The sequence below is a fragment of the Protopterus annectens genome, chromosome 8.part0 (assembly GCF_019279795.1).
Source record: "Protopterus annectens isolate FY-2018-M chromosome 8.part0, PAN1.0, whole genome shotgun sequence".
Lineage (NCBI taxonomy): Eukaryota > Metazoa > Chordata > Ceratodontiformes > Protopteridae > Protopterus > Protopterus annectens.
This window is the reverse complement of record NC_056741.1, coordinates 1,816,347,047-1,816,360,139: the sequence shown is the minus strand read 5'-3', so window position 1 is coordinate 1,816,360,139 and position 13,093 is coordinate 1,816,347,047. Positions and strand designations below refer to the sequence as shown.

Here is a 13,093-nt window from a genome sequence, read left to right as displayed (position 1 = left end):
CATGTATAATACACAAGCATAAATACATAATCACAGTATACACATACATGCATATATACAGAAAAGTACACCACCCAATAACCCCCCCACACGCACACACACACGCACACACAGACACACACACACACACACACACACACACACACACACACACACACACACACACACACACACACTCTCACAATCAGACAGACGTACACACAACAAACAGTGATGGCGATGCTGATGAAGGCTTTCACCTTTTCGCCACCTGACCACACCCCTGCTGTGGAACTAGAACTAACCGAGGTTGGGGAACTGCATTCGCTAACAGACTGGCACGTTTCAGATGCTTCAGAGGATGCAGAGCTGGAGGATTTCTGAGGTGCAGCGATATCCACAGTCAAACGGGAGCAAAAAGGAGAAAACAAATTAGTTATCAAGCAAAAGACATGCAGGATAAAAACCTGGTTGCAAAACAGCTGCCAGGAAGCACAATTAAATTTAACTGCAAATACGCAACCAAAAAAGGCCTCAAAATACCCTTCCTTATCTCACAGTGGCTACGTTAGACATTCATTTCACCCAAAGCATGCATCAGTAGGGACATGACCGATGTAGCATCCAAATGAAAAAATAACTGATTACTATGTGGCCTAAGGCCACTAACCTCCATAAACTAATTGCTAGGTCCCAAGGAATGGCAGCTTGTAAAAAGACATATATATTACAATGCCAGTTACAATAAAGCATGCTTTTCTGGCTTAAAACCTCTTTTTTATGTTTAATTTTGAAGTGATTGCTTAGAGTATTCATTGCTGCTTGAAACTGAATTTAATTTTATTTTATTTTGTAAGCTTTGACTTACACTTCAGTCTTATCCATTAAAAAGATGTTATTTCTCTAAACTTGTATAAGGTAGCTAGTTGCACTGTACAAAACAGAATTTTAAAATATTAAGCCAAATATCACAGTGCAGGTCTTATTTTTTCATTCCAAATTTGTGCCATTTTAATTTCTGAAGAAACCATCATAATTCGAAATGAGCAAAATGGGAAGAACAGAACTGCTTTACAAATTTAAGAATTTTGTGGCAAATAAATGTTCAGTAACACATCCGTACAAAGTGATGTGATTTCTGAATTAGCCTTACAATTCCATGTAAATAAGCAAACTGATGTATGCATGCTGAAATTCAGCTCAAACAACATTTCAGCTGTTGACAAAACAACAAAAAAGACTGTTTACTTATTAAACTGTCAGTATTTGCAAGAAGCAGGATAAAAAAAATCTAGATACAAGCACCATCAGTTTCTGCAGGACAAGTAAAACCATAATAAGCCTCATATGTCCGCAGTTTCAGTATAATACCTACTTGTTATGCCAGGAATCAAAGCACACCGAGAAGTAGCTTCATGATGACAGAATAAGCAGTTTGAATCCTTAATGTGCACCAATGACTTCAAATAGGTGAAAAAAATCCAGTCATCAAAGCTCAAGTCTAGCTTAGTCTGCATTTCTGATGCTTACCTCTACCTCCATGTCCCTGTGGCAGATTCCAGGTATCATAATGTGATAACTCTGATAGGGGCAAGCTAATCGGCTGCAGGAACTCAAACCAGGAAACAGCATGCATAAGAAGACATCATACTTACTATAATTCTTGGATAAAAAATTATCTTCATTATTCATTGGTCAGCTTTATATCCTTGTAAGGTCCAGCACTGTATGATACTGGCCTCTTATTTGCAATTCTCTAGTATAGATTCACCCAGCTTGCCACAGCCATCCAGACTGATCTCATGACATAGAAGCCTTCCTCTAGCTTTCCCCACCCTCCTAGTGGAGGAACTAAATTCTAAGGACAAGATATTCTCCCTGGCTGTTGGCAGGAACCTTTTATATAATTGGCCACTGAGAATAAGCTTGCAACTAAGCTACCCCCTACAGCCACTAGAAGATCAACAGTTTTCAGTCAGGTGCCCCTGAAAGCAAAGTCTCTTCCTAGTTCTGTATGTCCTCTCAATTATAAAAATACAAGGGAATTAATGCATTTATGCCTTCCATCTAGACTCAGACGTACCTTTAGTGCTCAGACCTCCAGCCTCCAGGAATCATGCAGCAATTGCATTACCTAAATCTCCTTCCCTAGAAAGACCAAGTGAAAAGATGTTTTATAATACCTAGCCTTGCAGGTCCTCTGACGACTGCAACCTGTTCTCAAGCAGAGAACCCCATATCATAAATGTGATCTAGTCTATTTTATCTACCAGTCACCACGTGGTCTAGCCACACATGAAAAAAAATGTGCTTCTAAATGTTTCTGAGGGCGGAAGTCAAATCTGGAAATGGGGAGTCCTCCCTTGACACCTCATGACAGAGCACATAACTATGTCTGTCTAGTCACTGCCCTCGGATCTCCCAATAATAGAAGAGGGAAGTAAGGAATAAGAAGAAGCAGTAAGAAATAAGTGCTGTGACAAGATGGCTTCCCAACATTCAAGGAAAGAAAGATAAGAAATAAGTGCTGTGACAAGATGGCTTCCCAACATTCAAGGAAAGAAAGATAAGAAATAAGTGCTGTGACAAGATGGCTTCTCAACATTCAAGGGAAGAAAGAGAAGAAACCTAAAATCTATTGTGGTGGTGGGGGGAACATAGGGTACAGGATCAGGAAAAAAAAATGTATAAACAAGACATAAGAAAACAAAAAGCATGAAGAGGAGACACTGAAAAAAGGGGAAAGAAGAGGAAAAGAAAGTACTGTTTTGTACCTACCATAAATGTAGATGTTCGAGTGTAAACACTGCTGCAGTCATTACACTTGGGTTATCCTGCCATCAGGCGGTTCCCCAGTTGGCCTGAGTTCCAAAGTCTTGGTCCGGCATCGGTTGCTGTCACCTCTTCCCTGATGTCAGTGTGACAGGGGTATATAAGATGCAGCCGACACCATGTTCTTCAGTTTTTCTTGCCCCAGATGTCAGGTGCCTCTAAATAGGTAGGCAATTCAAATTGCTAATAAAACATACATAAGAAAAACAAACAACAACTTTCAGTTACCAGCAAATACTCCCCATAAGTAGTAAAGGGTAGAAGGCATAGGTACGTACCAGCAAGTAAGAGGGGAAGGAGGGAGGGTAACCTGGACTGCAGCAGTGTATACACTCGAACATCTACATTTATGGTAGGTACAAAACTGTACTATGTTCATCGTGTTACACTGCTGCAGTCATTACACTTTGGTAGAATCCCAAAGCTGAGGTAGGGAGGCTGGTTCTATAAGGCATTAGGTGTAGCTATAAAGCCCTGCAGCACAGCAGTGGCGAAGCCAGCTCTGGATTTGGAGTATAAAGGCAAATGGTAATGCTTGGTGAAGGTATGCACAGAACTCCATGTTGCTGCTTCCAAAATCTCCTTGGTAGGTACTCCTCTGAGATAGGCAGTTGAAGTGGCTGTTGCCCTGGTGGAGTGAGATCTAATGCTGCTAGGTACAGGTTTCCCATGGTGAGCTTAGCATAAACGTATACAATGTCCAATCCATTTTGAGATAGTCTGCTTTGAAATGGCTTTTCCCTGTGCTCCTGTAGCATATGCTACCAATAATTGCTCAGATTTTCTAAAAGATTTGGTTTTGTCCAAGTAGAAGCGTAACTGCCTGTGAATGTCCAAAGAATGTAGTAGTCTCACCCCTTTGTTCTGTTGTTTTGGATAAAAAGTTGGCAAGTGAATAGTTTGGTTTAGAGCCACACTTGATACCACCTTTGGCATAAACGTAGGGTTAGTTCTTAAAGACACCCTGTCCTGCTGGTAAATGAGGAAAGGTTCCACTGCCATTAGTGCCTGTAATTCTGAAACTCTTCATGCTGATGTTATTGCCAGTAGCAGAGCAGTTTTCCAAGAGATGTATTTTAATTCTGCTGTGTTAGCTGGCTCAAAGGGAGGTAAAGTTAATTTTTCCAAAACAAAGTTGAGGTCCCAAGTTGGGGTAGGTGCTCTATGGGGCGGTCTTATGTTTTTAGCCCCTCTGAGGTACTGTTTGAGCAAAGGATTTGAAAAAATTGGTGGATCCGTGTTGTAATGAGCAGAAATGGCTGAGGCATTGATCTTGATGGATGAGAAGGAGAGGCCCTTGTCCAGCATCTCAGTTAAATACTGAAGTATCTGAGGAATGTTTGGGACAAGAGGGTCAAGGCTGTGCGCCTGGTTCCAGGTACAGAATCTCTTCCATTTATCCGAGTAGGCTTTCCTGGTGCTAGGCCTTCTGGCCTCCAGAATGGCATCTATAACAGCTTTGGAGAGAGGCATTGCTTGCTTGACTAGGGAATTTTCCATGCAGCTAGGTTTAAGGTCTTTAGCTGGCTGTGAAGTATCTGATTGTTGTGCTGTGTCAGCAAATGTGGGACTTGAGGCAAAATCCAAGGTGATTCTTGTGCTAAGTTCTTTAAGATTGGGTACCAGTGCTGGCGTGGCCAGTCTGGTGTAATCAGGATCATTTTTGGCTCTTCTTGCCTGGCTTTTATGAGCACCTTTGGATGGAGAGGTAAAAGAGGGAAAGCATATACTTGCAGGTTTTTCCAGCTGAATGAGAGGGCATCCACATTCCATGCTTGTGGGTGGTAACTCCTTGTGCAGAATTTCTGTAGCTGGCAGTTCATTGGGGATGCAAACAGATCAATGTCCGGGCTCCACCATTTTTGTGTTATCATTCTGAATATTTGTGGATTCAATTCCCATTCATGGAGATCCATGATGTTTCTGCTCAGGTGGTCTGCCAGTGTGTTTTTCTCTCCTGGCAGGAATTGTGCTTGCAGATGAACTTGGTAGCCTAGAGCTGTGTTCCACAAGGTCATGGCTTGTCTGCATAGGGGGTAGGAGTGAGTGCCCCCTTGCTTGTTTATGTACCACATAACTGTGGTGTTGTCTGTCTTTAGCAGTAGTTGTCCTGGATGCAGCAGGTCCTTGAAAGCTATAAGTGCATTTTGTACAGCTAGCATCTCTTTTTGATTGGTGTGAAGATGCCTTTGCTCCATGGGCCACTCGCCCTGGATACACTTTCCTGCCATGTGTGCTCCCCAGGCGTAATCTGATGCATCTGTTGTCAGTGTTTGCCTGGCTCTGGGTTGAGTAAAAGGCTGTCCCTTGTTGAGGTGACAAGCTTGAGCCCACCATCAAAACTCCTGTTGAAGGCAAGGAATTAGTAGTACAACTGTTTCCAAACTTTGACAGTGTTGAGACCATACACTCTTTAGGTACCATTGTAGTTTCCTCATATGCAGTCTGGCATATGGAATTAGTAGTATGCAAGATGCCATGTAGCCCAAGGCCTGCAGAATTTTTCTTCCAGGGAGTTGGGTCTTTATTGCCATAAATTGAAAATATTGAGTCAGTTGTCCTTGCTTGTCTGGCATGAGATAAGCCATCTGGGCCATTGTGTTCAAGCTGGCACCCAGGAATATTATCTGTTATGAGGGCACTAGTTTTGATTTCTTTTCATTTACTGTGTACCCCAGGCAACTTAATAACTTTTTTATGAACACCAGATGCTTTAGAAGAATGTCTGTGCTCTCTGCTTGAATCAGGCAGTCGTCCAGGTATGGATAAATTTGAATTCCTTTTTGCCTGCAAAATGCAATTACTGGTGCCAGGCACTTTGCGAAGACCCTGGGCGCAGTAGATAAGATAAAGGGCAGTGCAGAGCATTGATAGTGCATTGAACCAGCTATAAATCTGAGGTATCTTCTGCAGTTTTGTCTGATAGGGACATGCAGGTATGCCTCCTTGAGGTCCAAAGTCACGAGCCAAGCTTTCTTGCCCAGCATGGGAAGAAGCTGCTGTAGTGTCAACATTTTGAATTTCGGAACATCCAGGTAAGTGTTTAGAGAAGAACGATCCAGAATGGGTCTCTAGGCTTTGTCCTTTCTGGGAACCAGAAAGAGTCTTGAGCAAAAACCTTGTCCTTGTTCCTGTGGTGGTACCATTTGAATAGCTCTCATGTCCATGAGTGATGTAATTTGTTTTTCAGCCTCTGCCCATTGATTTGGTGGCAGATTTGGCATTTATTTTAACCTTGACAGAGTGTGAAAGTGGAACCTGTAACCTTGAGATACAATGTTGAGAACCCATTTGTCTTTAGTGATGCAATGCCAATTGTGATAGAAAAGTGCCAGTTTTCCTCCTAAGGGGGCTGCCAAGAGAGAGCTGTTTGGCAGCTGTCATGGGGAAGTCATTGAGGCTGCTTTTTATAAGGTTGTGGCCTGTCTTCCCCTTCTTTCTGGGCTGGTGTACCCCATTGCCGAGGCCCGTAAGGACCTTGTGCTTGATCTCTACCTCTTGGACGTCTGTATCTGCCCCTTTGAGGTCTGTCTGTGGCTGGAAAGGACCAATTCTTTGTTGGCCAATTTCTGCTAAAACGAGGAGGCTGAACCTGTAAGAAACCCTTCACTGTTTGCATATATTTTGCCTTATCCTCCATCTTCTTTAATACTTCCTTAACTCCAAGCAACGCATCCCGCTGCAAAGGTGCATCCAATAATTTTGCCTTAACATGATCTGGTAACGTATGTTCTTTTAACCAAGCATGCCAACTGCTGCTCTACAGGAGGCCTCTAAGGAATCAAAACCACATTGCAAAGTGTGTTTTCCCACTTGTTCAGCTGCATGCAATAAATCCTGCATTTCTTTAAAATTAGGAGAATCAGAATCTGGAAGCATTTTTTGTTTCAACTGAGACATCAAAAAATGCTGATATTTTAGCATGTGAAACTGGCAATTTAAAGCTCTCATTGTTAAAGTTACAGACATATATACTTTCTTTCCCCATCTGTCTAATGCTCTGGAATCTCTGTCAGAGGGAACTGGGTTTTTTGCTGAAGAGGCCTTAATCCCTTTGGGTCCCTGAGAAATAGTTTCAGGGTCAGCAACAGGGCGTTTATACAGAAATTTATGAGAGTCAGGGACTCTGTAATATCTATCAAGTTTAACTGGGGCTGGAGGTAAGGAGTCAGGGTTTAAGCTGGATTCAGTGTACACATCATCCACAATATCTAACATTGGCGGAATAGCAAGGGGTCTGTGTTGTGGCAATAAAAGGAAGTCTCTGAGCCTTTTCTTGGATTCGGAGTAATCCTGGCCTTCCCGATGGAAATGCTCCCTCATGGTATGTAAGGTCTCCCCAAAGGAGTAGTCCTCAGGCATTGATTCCTCAGCATCAGAGTCCTCATAAGGAGGTAAAGAATATCCTAGGTCTGAGGATGAATCTGAAGAAATGGACACCTGGTCTGAAAATTCATAGTCTGCATCCTGTCTGGGCCTTTTATCAGGAGGTAGATGGGACCCCCTGATCAGGGTGATTAGGTCTTCGGCCATTTTGATCATTTGTTTCTTAGGCATGGAAGCCTGTCCTGGAGAATGCTGTATCTGTTTCTTTGTTTTTAAGGGGGCCTTAGACTTAACAGGGGTTTAATGGTTAGCTGGGTAGGACTGAAAACACCCTCTGAAGCTGTGGGTTGTTCAGCTACTTCGGTTCCCTCTGAAGGGTTAGTATCAGTAAATTGAAAACCTGGAGCATCCGAAGGCCCAGCCAGCTCCATGTGGGAGTCGGAGGCGGTCTGTGGTTCTGTGGAAGCGGTCATCAGGGGCTGCGTAGGTGCCTCACTGAAAACCGGAGAACCGGTGACCGGCCTAGAAGAGGCCTCGTCGTCAGTTTTGGGCCTCGGATGCCTGTCCTTGTCTTTGTGTTTTTTATGTATTCCGGTCATCTGAAGTTCCGATGGCATGGTGTAATTGAATTTTCTGCCAAAATAATGTCGGGCAAAATCAAACCAACATTTAATAGTGCGCTTGTTAAACCTAACACAAAACCAGCAACCGGTGACGTCGTGGTCTGGGCCTAGGCATGGAATACAAAGGAGTGGAAATCCTTATGAGGTATTTGCTTCCCACAAGAAATACAGTTATTAACTTTTACTGACATCGGTCTGAGGCAAGAAAAAGTTTCCCCAACGGGGTACTTAGTTTTGTAGAAGACTTCGGTTCTGGATTCGGAATGAAAATCTCAGGAGGTAAGGAGTCAGGGTTTAAGCTGGATTCAGTGTACACATCATCCACAATATCTAACATTGGCGGAATAGCAAGGGGTCTTAGTTTTGTAGAAGACTTCGGTTCTGGATTCGGAATGAAAATCTCAGGAGTCGGCCAACCGGCACTTGCGAACTGCTTCTGCTTCGGGCATCGCACCACAAGAAAGACTGAAGAAAATGGCATTGGCTGCATCTTATATACCCCTGTCACACTGATGTCAGGGAGGAGGCGACAGCAACCGATGCCGGACCAAGACTTTGGAACTCAGGCCGACTGGGGAACCGCTTGACGGCAGGATAACCCAAGTGTAATGACTGCAGCAGTGTAACACGATGAACATCAGAGGTATCACACATGAGAACAATGTTCCTGAAGCACCCAAAAATGGTAGGAAGGTCAAACTGAAATGCATGGAGCTAACAACCTGGAGCTCTCTATCCTGATCTAAAAGGGGAAAGAAAAGTAGCACATGGCTGGCTAATGAAAACATTATAATTTAAGTTCCTCTAGTTTTGGCTGTAGTCCAAAAATCTGATATCTTAATTTTTCAGTATATTTATAAGAAGTTAGAACTTAAAATCACTTTGTGCCACTCTCAATTGTCTAGATAGGGATATATGTGAATTTTCTTGGTTCTACAAAAGACAGTTACTGGAGTCAGCCACTCCACAACCTGGATACAGTAGATAAGCCAAATGGCAAGTAGGTGAATTTACAGTAGAAACTCCATACACTCTGAACCTGTATCCTTTATTTATAGGGATGCATAGATAGACATCCTTCGTATACCAGTGGAAAAAGCAGTCACAGAAGGGCATTTAAGGTTAACATTTTGAATTTTTATATTTTAGGGAATTTGTTTAGCCTTAACAGGTCAAGAATTGATTTCTAGGGTCCTTCCTTCCTTGGAATTTGGAAATGTCTGGTGAGCAGAAATCCTTGCCTTCTTTCACCATTGCTAGTATTTTCTCTCTCTCTTTCTACAGCCCCTGAATTAGCTGTTCTAACAAAAACATTGAATCAAGTGTCTTTAATCTGAAGATACTGGAGGAATAGATAAAAATGTGGTCTTTCATATGCACTTTGTATCGCTGTTTCAACATCTTTAATACTAGCTGTCTTATGTGATGGGTTATGTGATGGGTTCCCATTGTTTGGCAAAGAGGCTGTCTTAGACAGGTTCCCATTGTTTGACAAAGATGCTGTCTTATGTGATGGGTTCCCATTGTTTGGCAAAGAGGTTGTCTTATGTGATGGGTTCCCATTGTTTGGCAGAGGCTGTCTAATGTCCTGGGTTCCCATTGTTTGCCAAAGAGGCTGTCTTATGTGATGGGTTCCCGCTGTTTGGCAAAGAAGTGCAGCTGGTCCCCCTACTTTTACTGAACATGTACAGACAGGAAGTTACAGCAGATAAAACAGCCAAGTACAATAATGTAAAGGGAAAAATGACTCAGGAACCTAGGAGAATATATTTATTCAGATATTAAAAGCAATATAAAACAACAAGCTTTCACACCATGTGTTTCATCAGGTTAATTACCAAGAGGTTATGGGTTGTTTGAGGTTTTGGGTTGGGTTTTCTGGGGCAGGGAAGGAAGAAGGATGTAGGGAGACTTAGAGGATCTCTCTCTGGAACTCAAGCCCAGAGGGCTCTCTGGCCTTCTCTTCAAGTCAGCTTGCATTTTTGTTTTTTATTACAGTGACCTTTCTTAACTTTTTGGTTTTAGCCCCTTTCCTGCCTTTGGTAGGAAAGGCAGCTTTTGGTGGGGTAGTTTCACTTGTAATTTAATGCAGAGAAAGAAAAAAAAAAACACTATCTGGCACACAGAATCATCTTTCTTTTTTCCTTTAGATTTTTAAACACTTTCTCTGCAGGTGATTCAAACAGAATCATTTTATTCAATGGAACATTAAGGAGTTCTGCACTCAGATGGTCTGGCAGGGGCTAAGTCCTCAGTCTTGCATGTCTTCATAACACTGACCACACAGCTGCTGCCCTACATGATGCATCCACAATATCAGAACTACATTTTATGGAGTGGCTGGTCACCCTGAAACAGAGGTTGCATAGTTCAAGCTCTTTGCCTTTCAGGTCCTCCTCTTGTATTTCCATCAGCATTGTCCTTGAGTTGGGACAGAAAAGTCCCCTTGAACTTCAGATTATGGTTCTGTCACTTTAAGAACCTGAAAGTAGTATAGCAGAGGTGTATGTGTTCTTCCACATTCTGTGTAGAATCTTACTGTCCTTGTAATAGAAACTTGTATTTCTTGTTGTAGTAGTAGAAGTTCCCTTACTAGCATCCATGGACACCGCAGATGTATTCGCAATAAGGTACTTATTAAAGTATGTGAAAGGATCCTCTATACTGTAAAAATGGTCAGATTTTATAAGGTCAGTGGGTTGGGAATCTGTCTCCAAAGATGCATTAGCCAAGGCTTCAGATGCTGGGGGAATGGTGAAGGCCTTAAGTTTTGGTAGGCCCTGGAGCTTCCTGCAACTAACCTGAGCTGGGGTGAATTTCTTGGCTTTCCATATGAAGTGTTCCTTCATCAGTAAAGAGCATCTCCAAATGATATATCTGTGAGTGAGAAAGCAGATGATATGGTGCTTCCAGTACTACATTCAAAGGGAGCAGAATGAACATCTGATTCACATAACCTAGTTCATCTCCTTCTGAATCAGAGGAGCCAGAACCCTCAGAAGGGGGAGAAAGCTCTATTTCTTCAGGGGTGGTGGGGGGAGCCCTTTTAACAGATTCCTTTTCAGCAAATGGATGCCATGTTTGTTAAGAAAAATGCAACATTTTGTGTTAACTTTAGTAAGCCTTTACAGGGACGGTTTAGGAAAACAGCCCGCACATCAGCTACTGAGGCAAGATGGCAGATGTCTGCTTATGCTTAGACAACTTGGCCTTAGGCTTAGACACAGAGACTGCCTTGGAGACCACAGGGCACAAACAGGTGCCTGAGATCTCAGATGGAGAGCTGATGACCCCTCATAAACAAAGGCAGAGTGGATGCATCCTAATCCTTGGTTACAGCAATATGAGCATCAGAACTATCTGCCTGCAAAGAGATGTCCAGACTGACCAACACATGAGAGGATTCATCTCAAAAGGGCACGCTCTCAGCCACCTTTTGGAAATATTTGGAGTCCAGTAGGATATTGTTGCTCTCACAGTCCTCTTATTTTGGGAATGTTTTTAAAAGCTTCTTTCAGGAAGGAATATCGAGGGAGGATTTGGTTGACATCACAATGATCACAGGTCAGACACTTGATTTTTTTTCTGAATGAGGTATTGATGGTGAGGTTTTATTGTCCATTTGATTGTCATTGAAGTGTGGACTTTTGGCTGCATCATGCTCAGGCCAAAAAAAAAAAGTGAAAATGTTTGTAGTGAATTTGCTTCTGACAGTCAGTGTAACTATTAACATTTTCAGAAACCATATCTGACATCACACAAATTCTGATGCCCAAAAGCTACATTATATGTCCAACAAAAGTACAGGAATGAAATCATATTTTCGCAGCTAGGCACTTATCTGCAAAACTAGAATCAAGGTAGAATGATGATGCTTTGAAACTGTGCATTGATTTTGACATGAGCTATGGCAAGAAAGAATTAAAGATGGCACCTGTAGGCATCTGTTTTATACTAGTGATGTCAGGACATCTCCTTGGCCTGAAGAGTACTAAACTTTGGAAGACAGTTGTTAAGGATTCAGTGATTGAACTTCCAAGTATCATTACTGTAACACTGAAACATACAATTAACATTCTTGATTACATGTTCACCAAAGACATTTACTGAGGAATTTGCTAAACAGTTAATTTTTATTTGCTTTAATGTACAGCATACGAAAGTGTTTAATAATTTGCTGTTTTCTAATTGTGTGTGTGCATGTGTTCATATATCCAATCACAACCCCCTTTCTCCCATTTTTACACATGGAGTCAGGATGTCAAATCAACAGTGACCATCACCTAGAGCCAATGTCCATACCACCTGGTGGCTAGCCCAACTGTGGTTGTTCTTCCACACCATACATATACAATCACATAAATGGCCAGTTTCGATGTACAGTCCACCTACTGCATGTTTTGGTAATGTGAGAGGAAACCAGAGCACCCAGAGAAAACCCATTTGAACACATGGAGGATCGATGCATGGAGAAATGGATATTCATATATATATATATATATATATATATATATATATATATATATATATATATATATCTGTGGGTCTACCTGAATTAACTAAAACTGCAAATGACCAACAGCAAGATAACTGACACCGGAAGATCGACAACAGAGAAGACCGACAGTTGAGAATCCCGACGCTGAGAACACTGACATGTTATGGTAAGTGCGTGATAGGGACAGACGTTAGGGTCAGGGTGTGGATAAGGTAAGTGTGTGATAGTGATGGACATTAGGGTAGGGTGTGGGTGAGGTAAGTGTACAATAGTGACGGGGCTTAGGGGGCGGGTTAAGTGAGTTAGGGTTAGGGTGCGGGTAAGGTAAGTGTGCGAAAGTGACGGACTTAAGGGTTGGGGTGGATTAAGTGAGTTAGGGTTAGGGTGTGGGTAAGGTAAGTGTGTGATAGTGACAGACTTAAGGGTTAGGGGCAGATTAAGTGAGTTAGGGTTAGGGTGCGGGTAAGGTAACTGCGATAGTGACGGACCTTAGTGTTAGGGTTTGGGTTAAGGTTAGTGCATATACAGTTGTGTATGTAAGGTTTAGTATAGGTTTGTAAGGTTTTTGATGTGCTTGTCTTGTGTGTGTGTTTTTTGGGAAAGTTATTTGTTTTGTTGATTGTCGGGATTGTGGTTTGTCGGGCATGTGAAGTTTCGTGTTTTTGAACTTTCAATTTTGCCGTGTCGGTTATTTCATTGTCGGTGTTCTGGCATGTCGGTGTTATCAGGTAGACCCATATATATATATATATATATATATATATATATATATATATATATGTATAGTTTTATACAACACAAAGGTGAACCACTTGCATGGCCAGGACAAAATAAA

General features: G+C 42.1%; 1 protein-coding gene across 8 annotated transcripts in view; it reads right to left on the bottom strand.

The window, feature by feature from the left end:
• The window catches only part of MTSS2 (MTSS I-BAR domain containing 2), a 1,242,959-nt gene that overhangs the window by 96,941 nt on the left and 1,132,925 nt on the right, over window positions 1-13,093 (bottom strand). For 6 of the 8 annotated variants that reach the window (XM_044081300.1, XM_044081301.1, XM_044081306.1 and 3 more), the window contains one exon: window positions 285-359. The exons of the other annotated variants lie outside the window; for them this stretch is intronic. In XM_044081300.1, coding sequence (XP_043937235.1) covers window positions 285-359 — 75 coding nt within the window. The remainder of the gene's footprint in view (window positions 1-284; window positions 360-13,093) is intronic. 8 annotated transcript variants of the gene reach the window in all.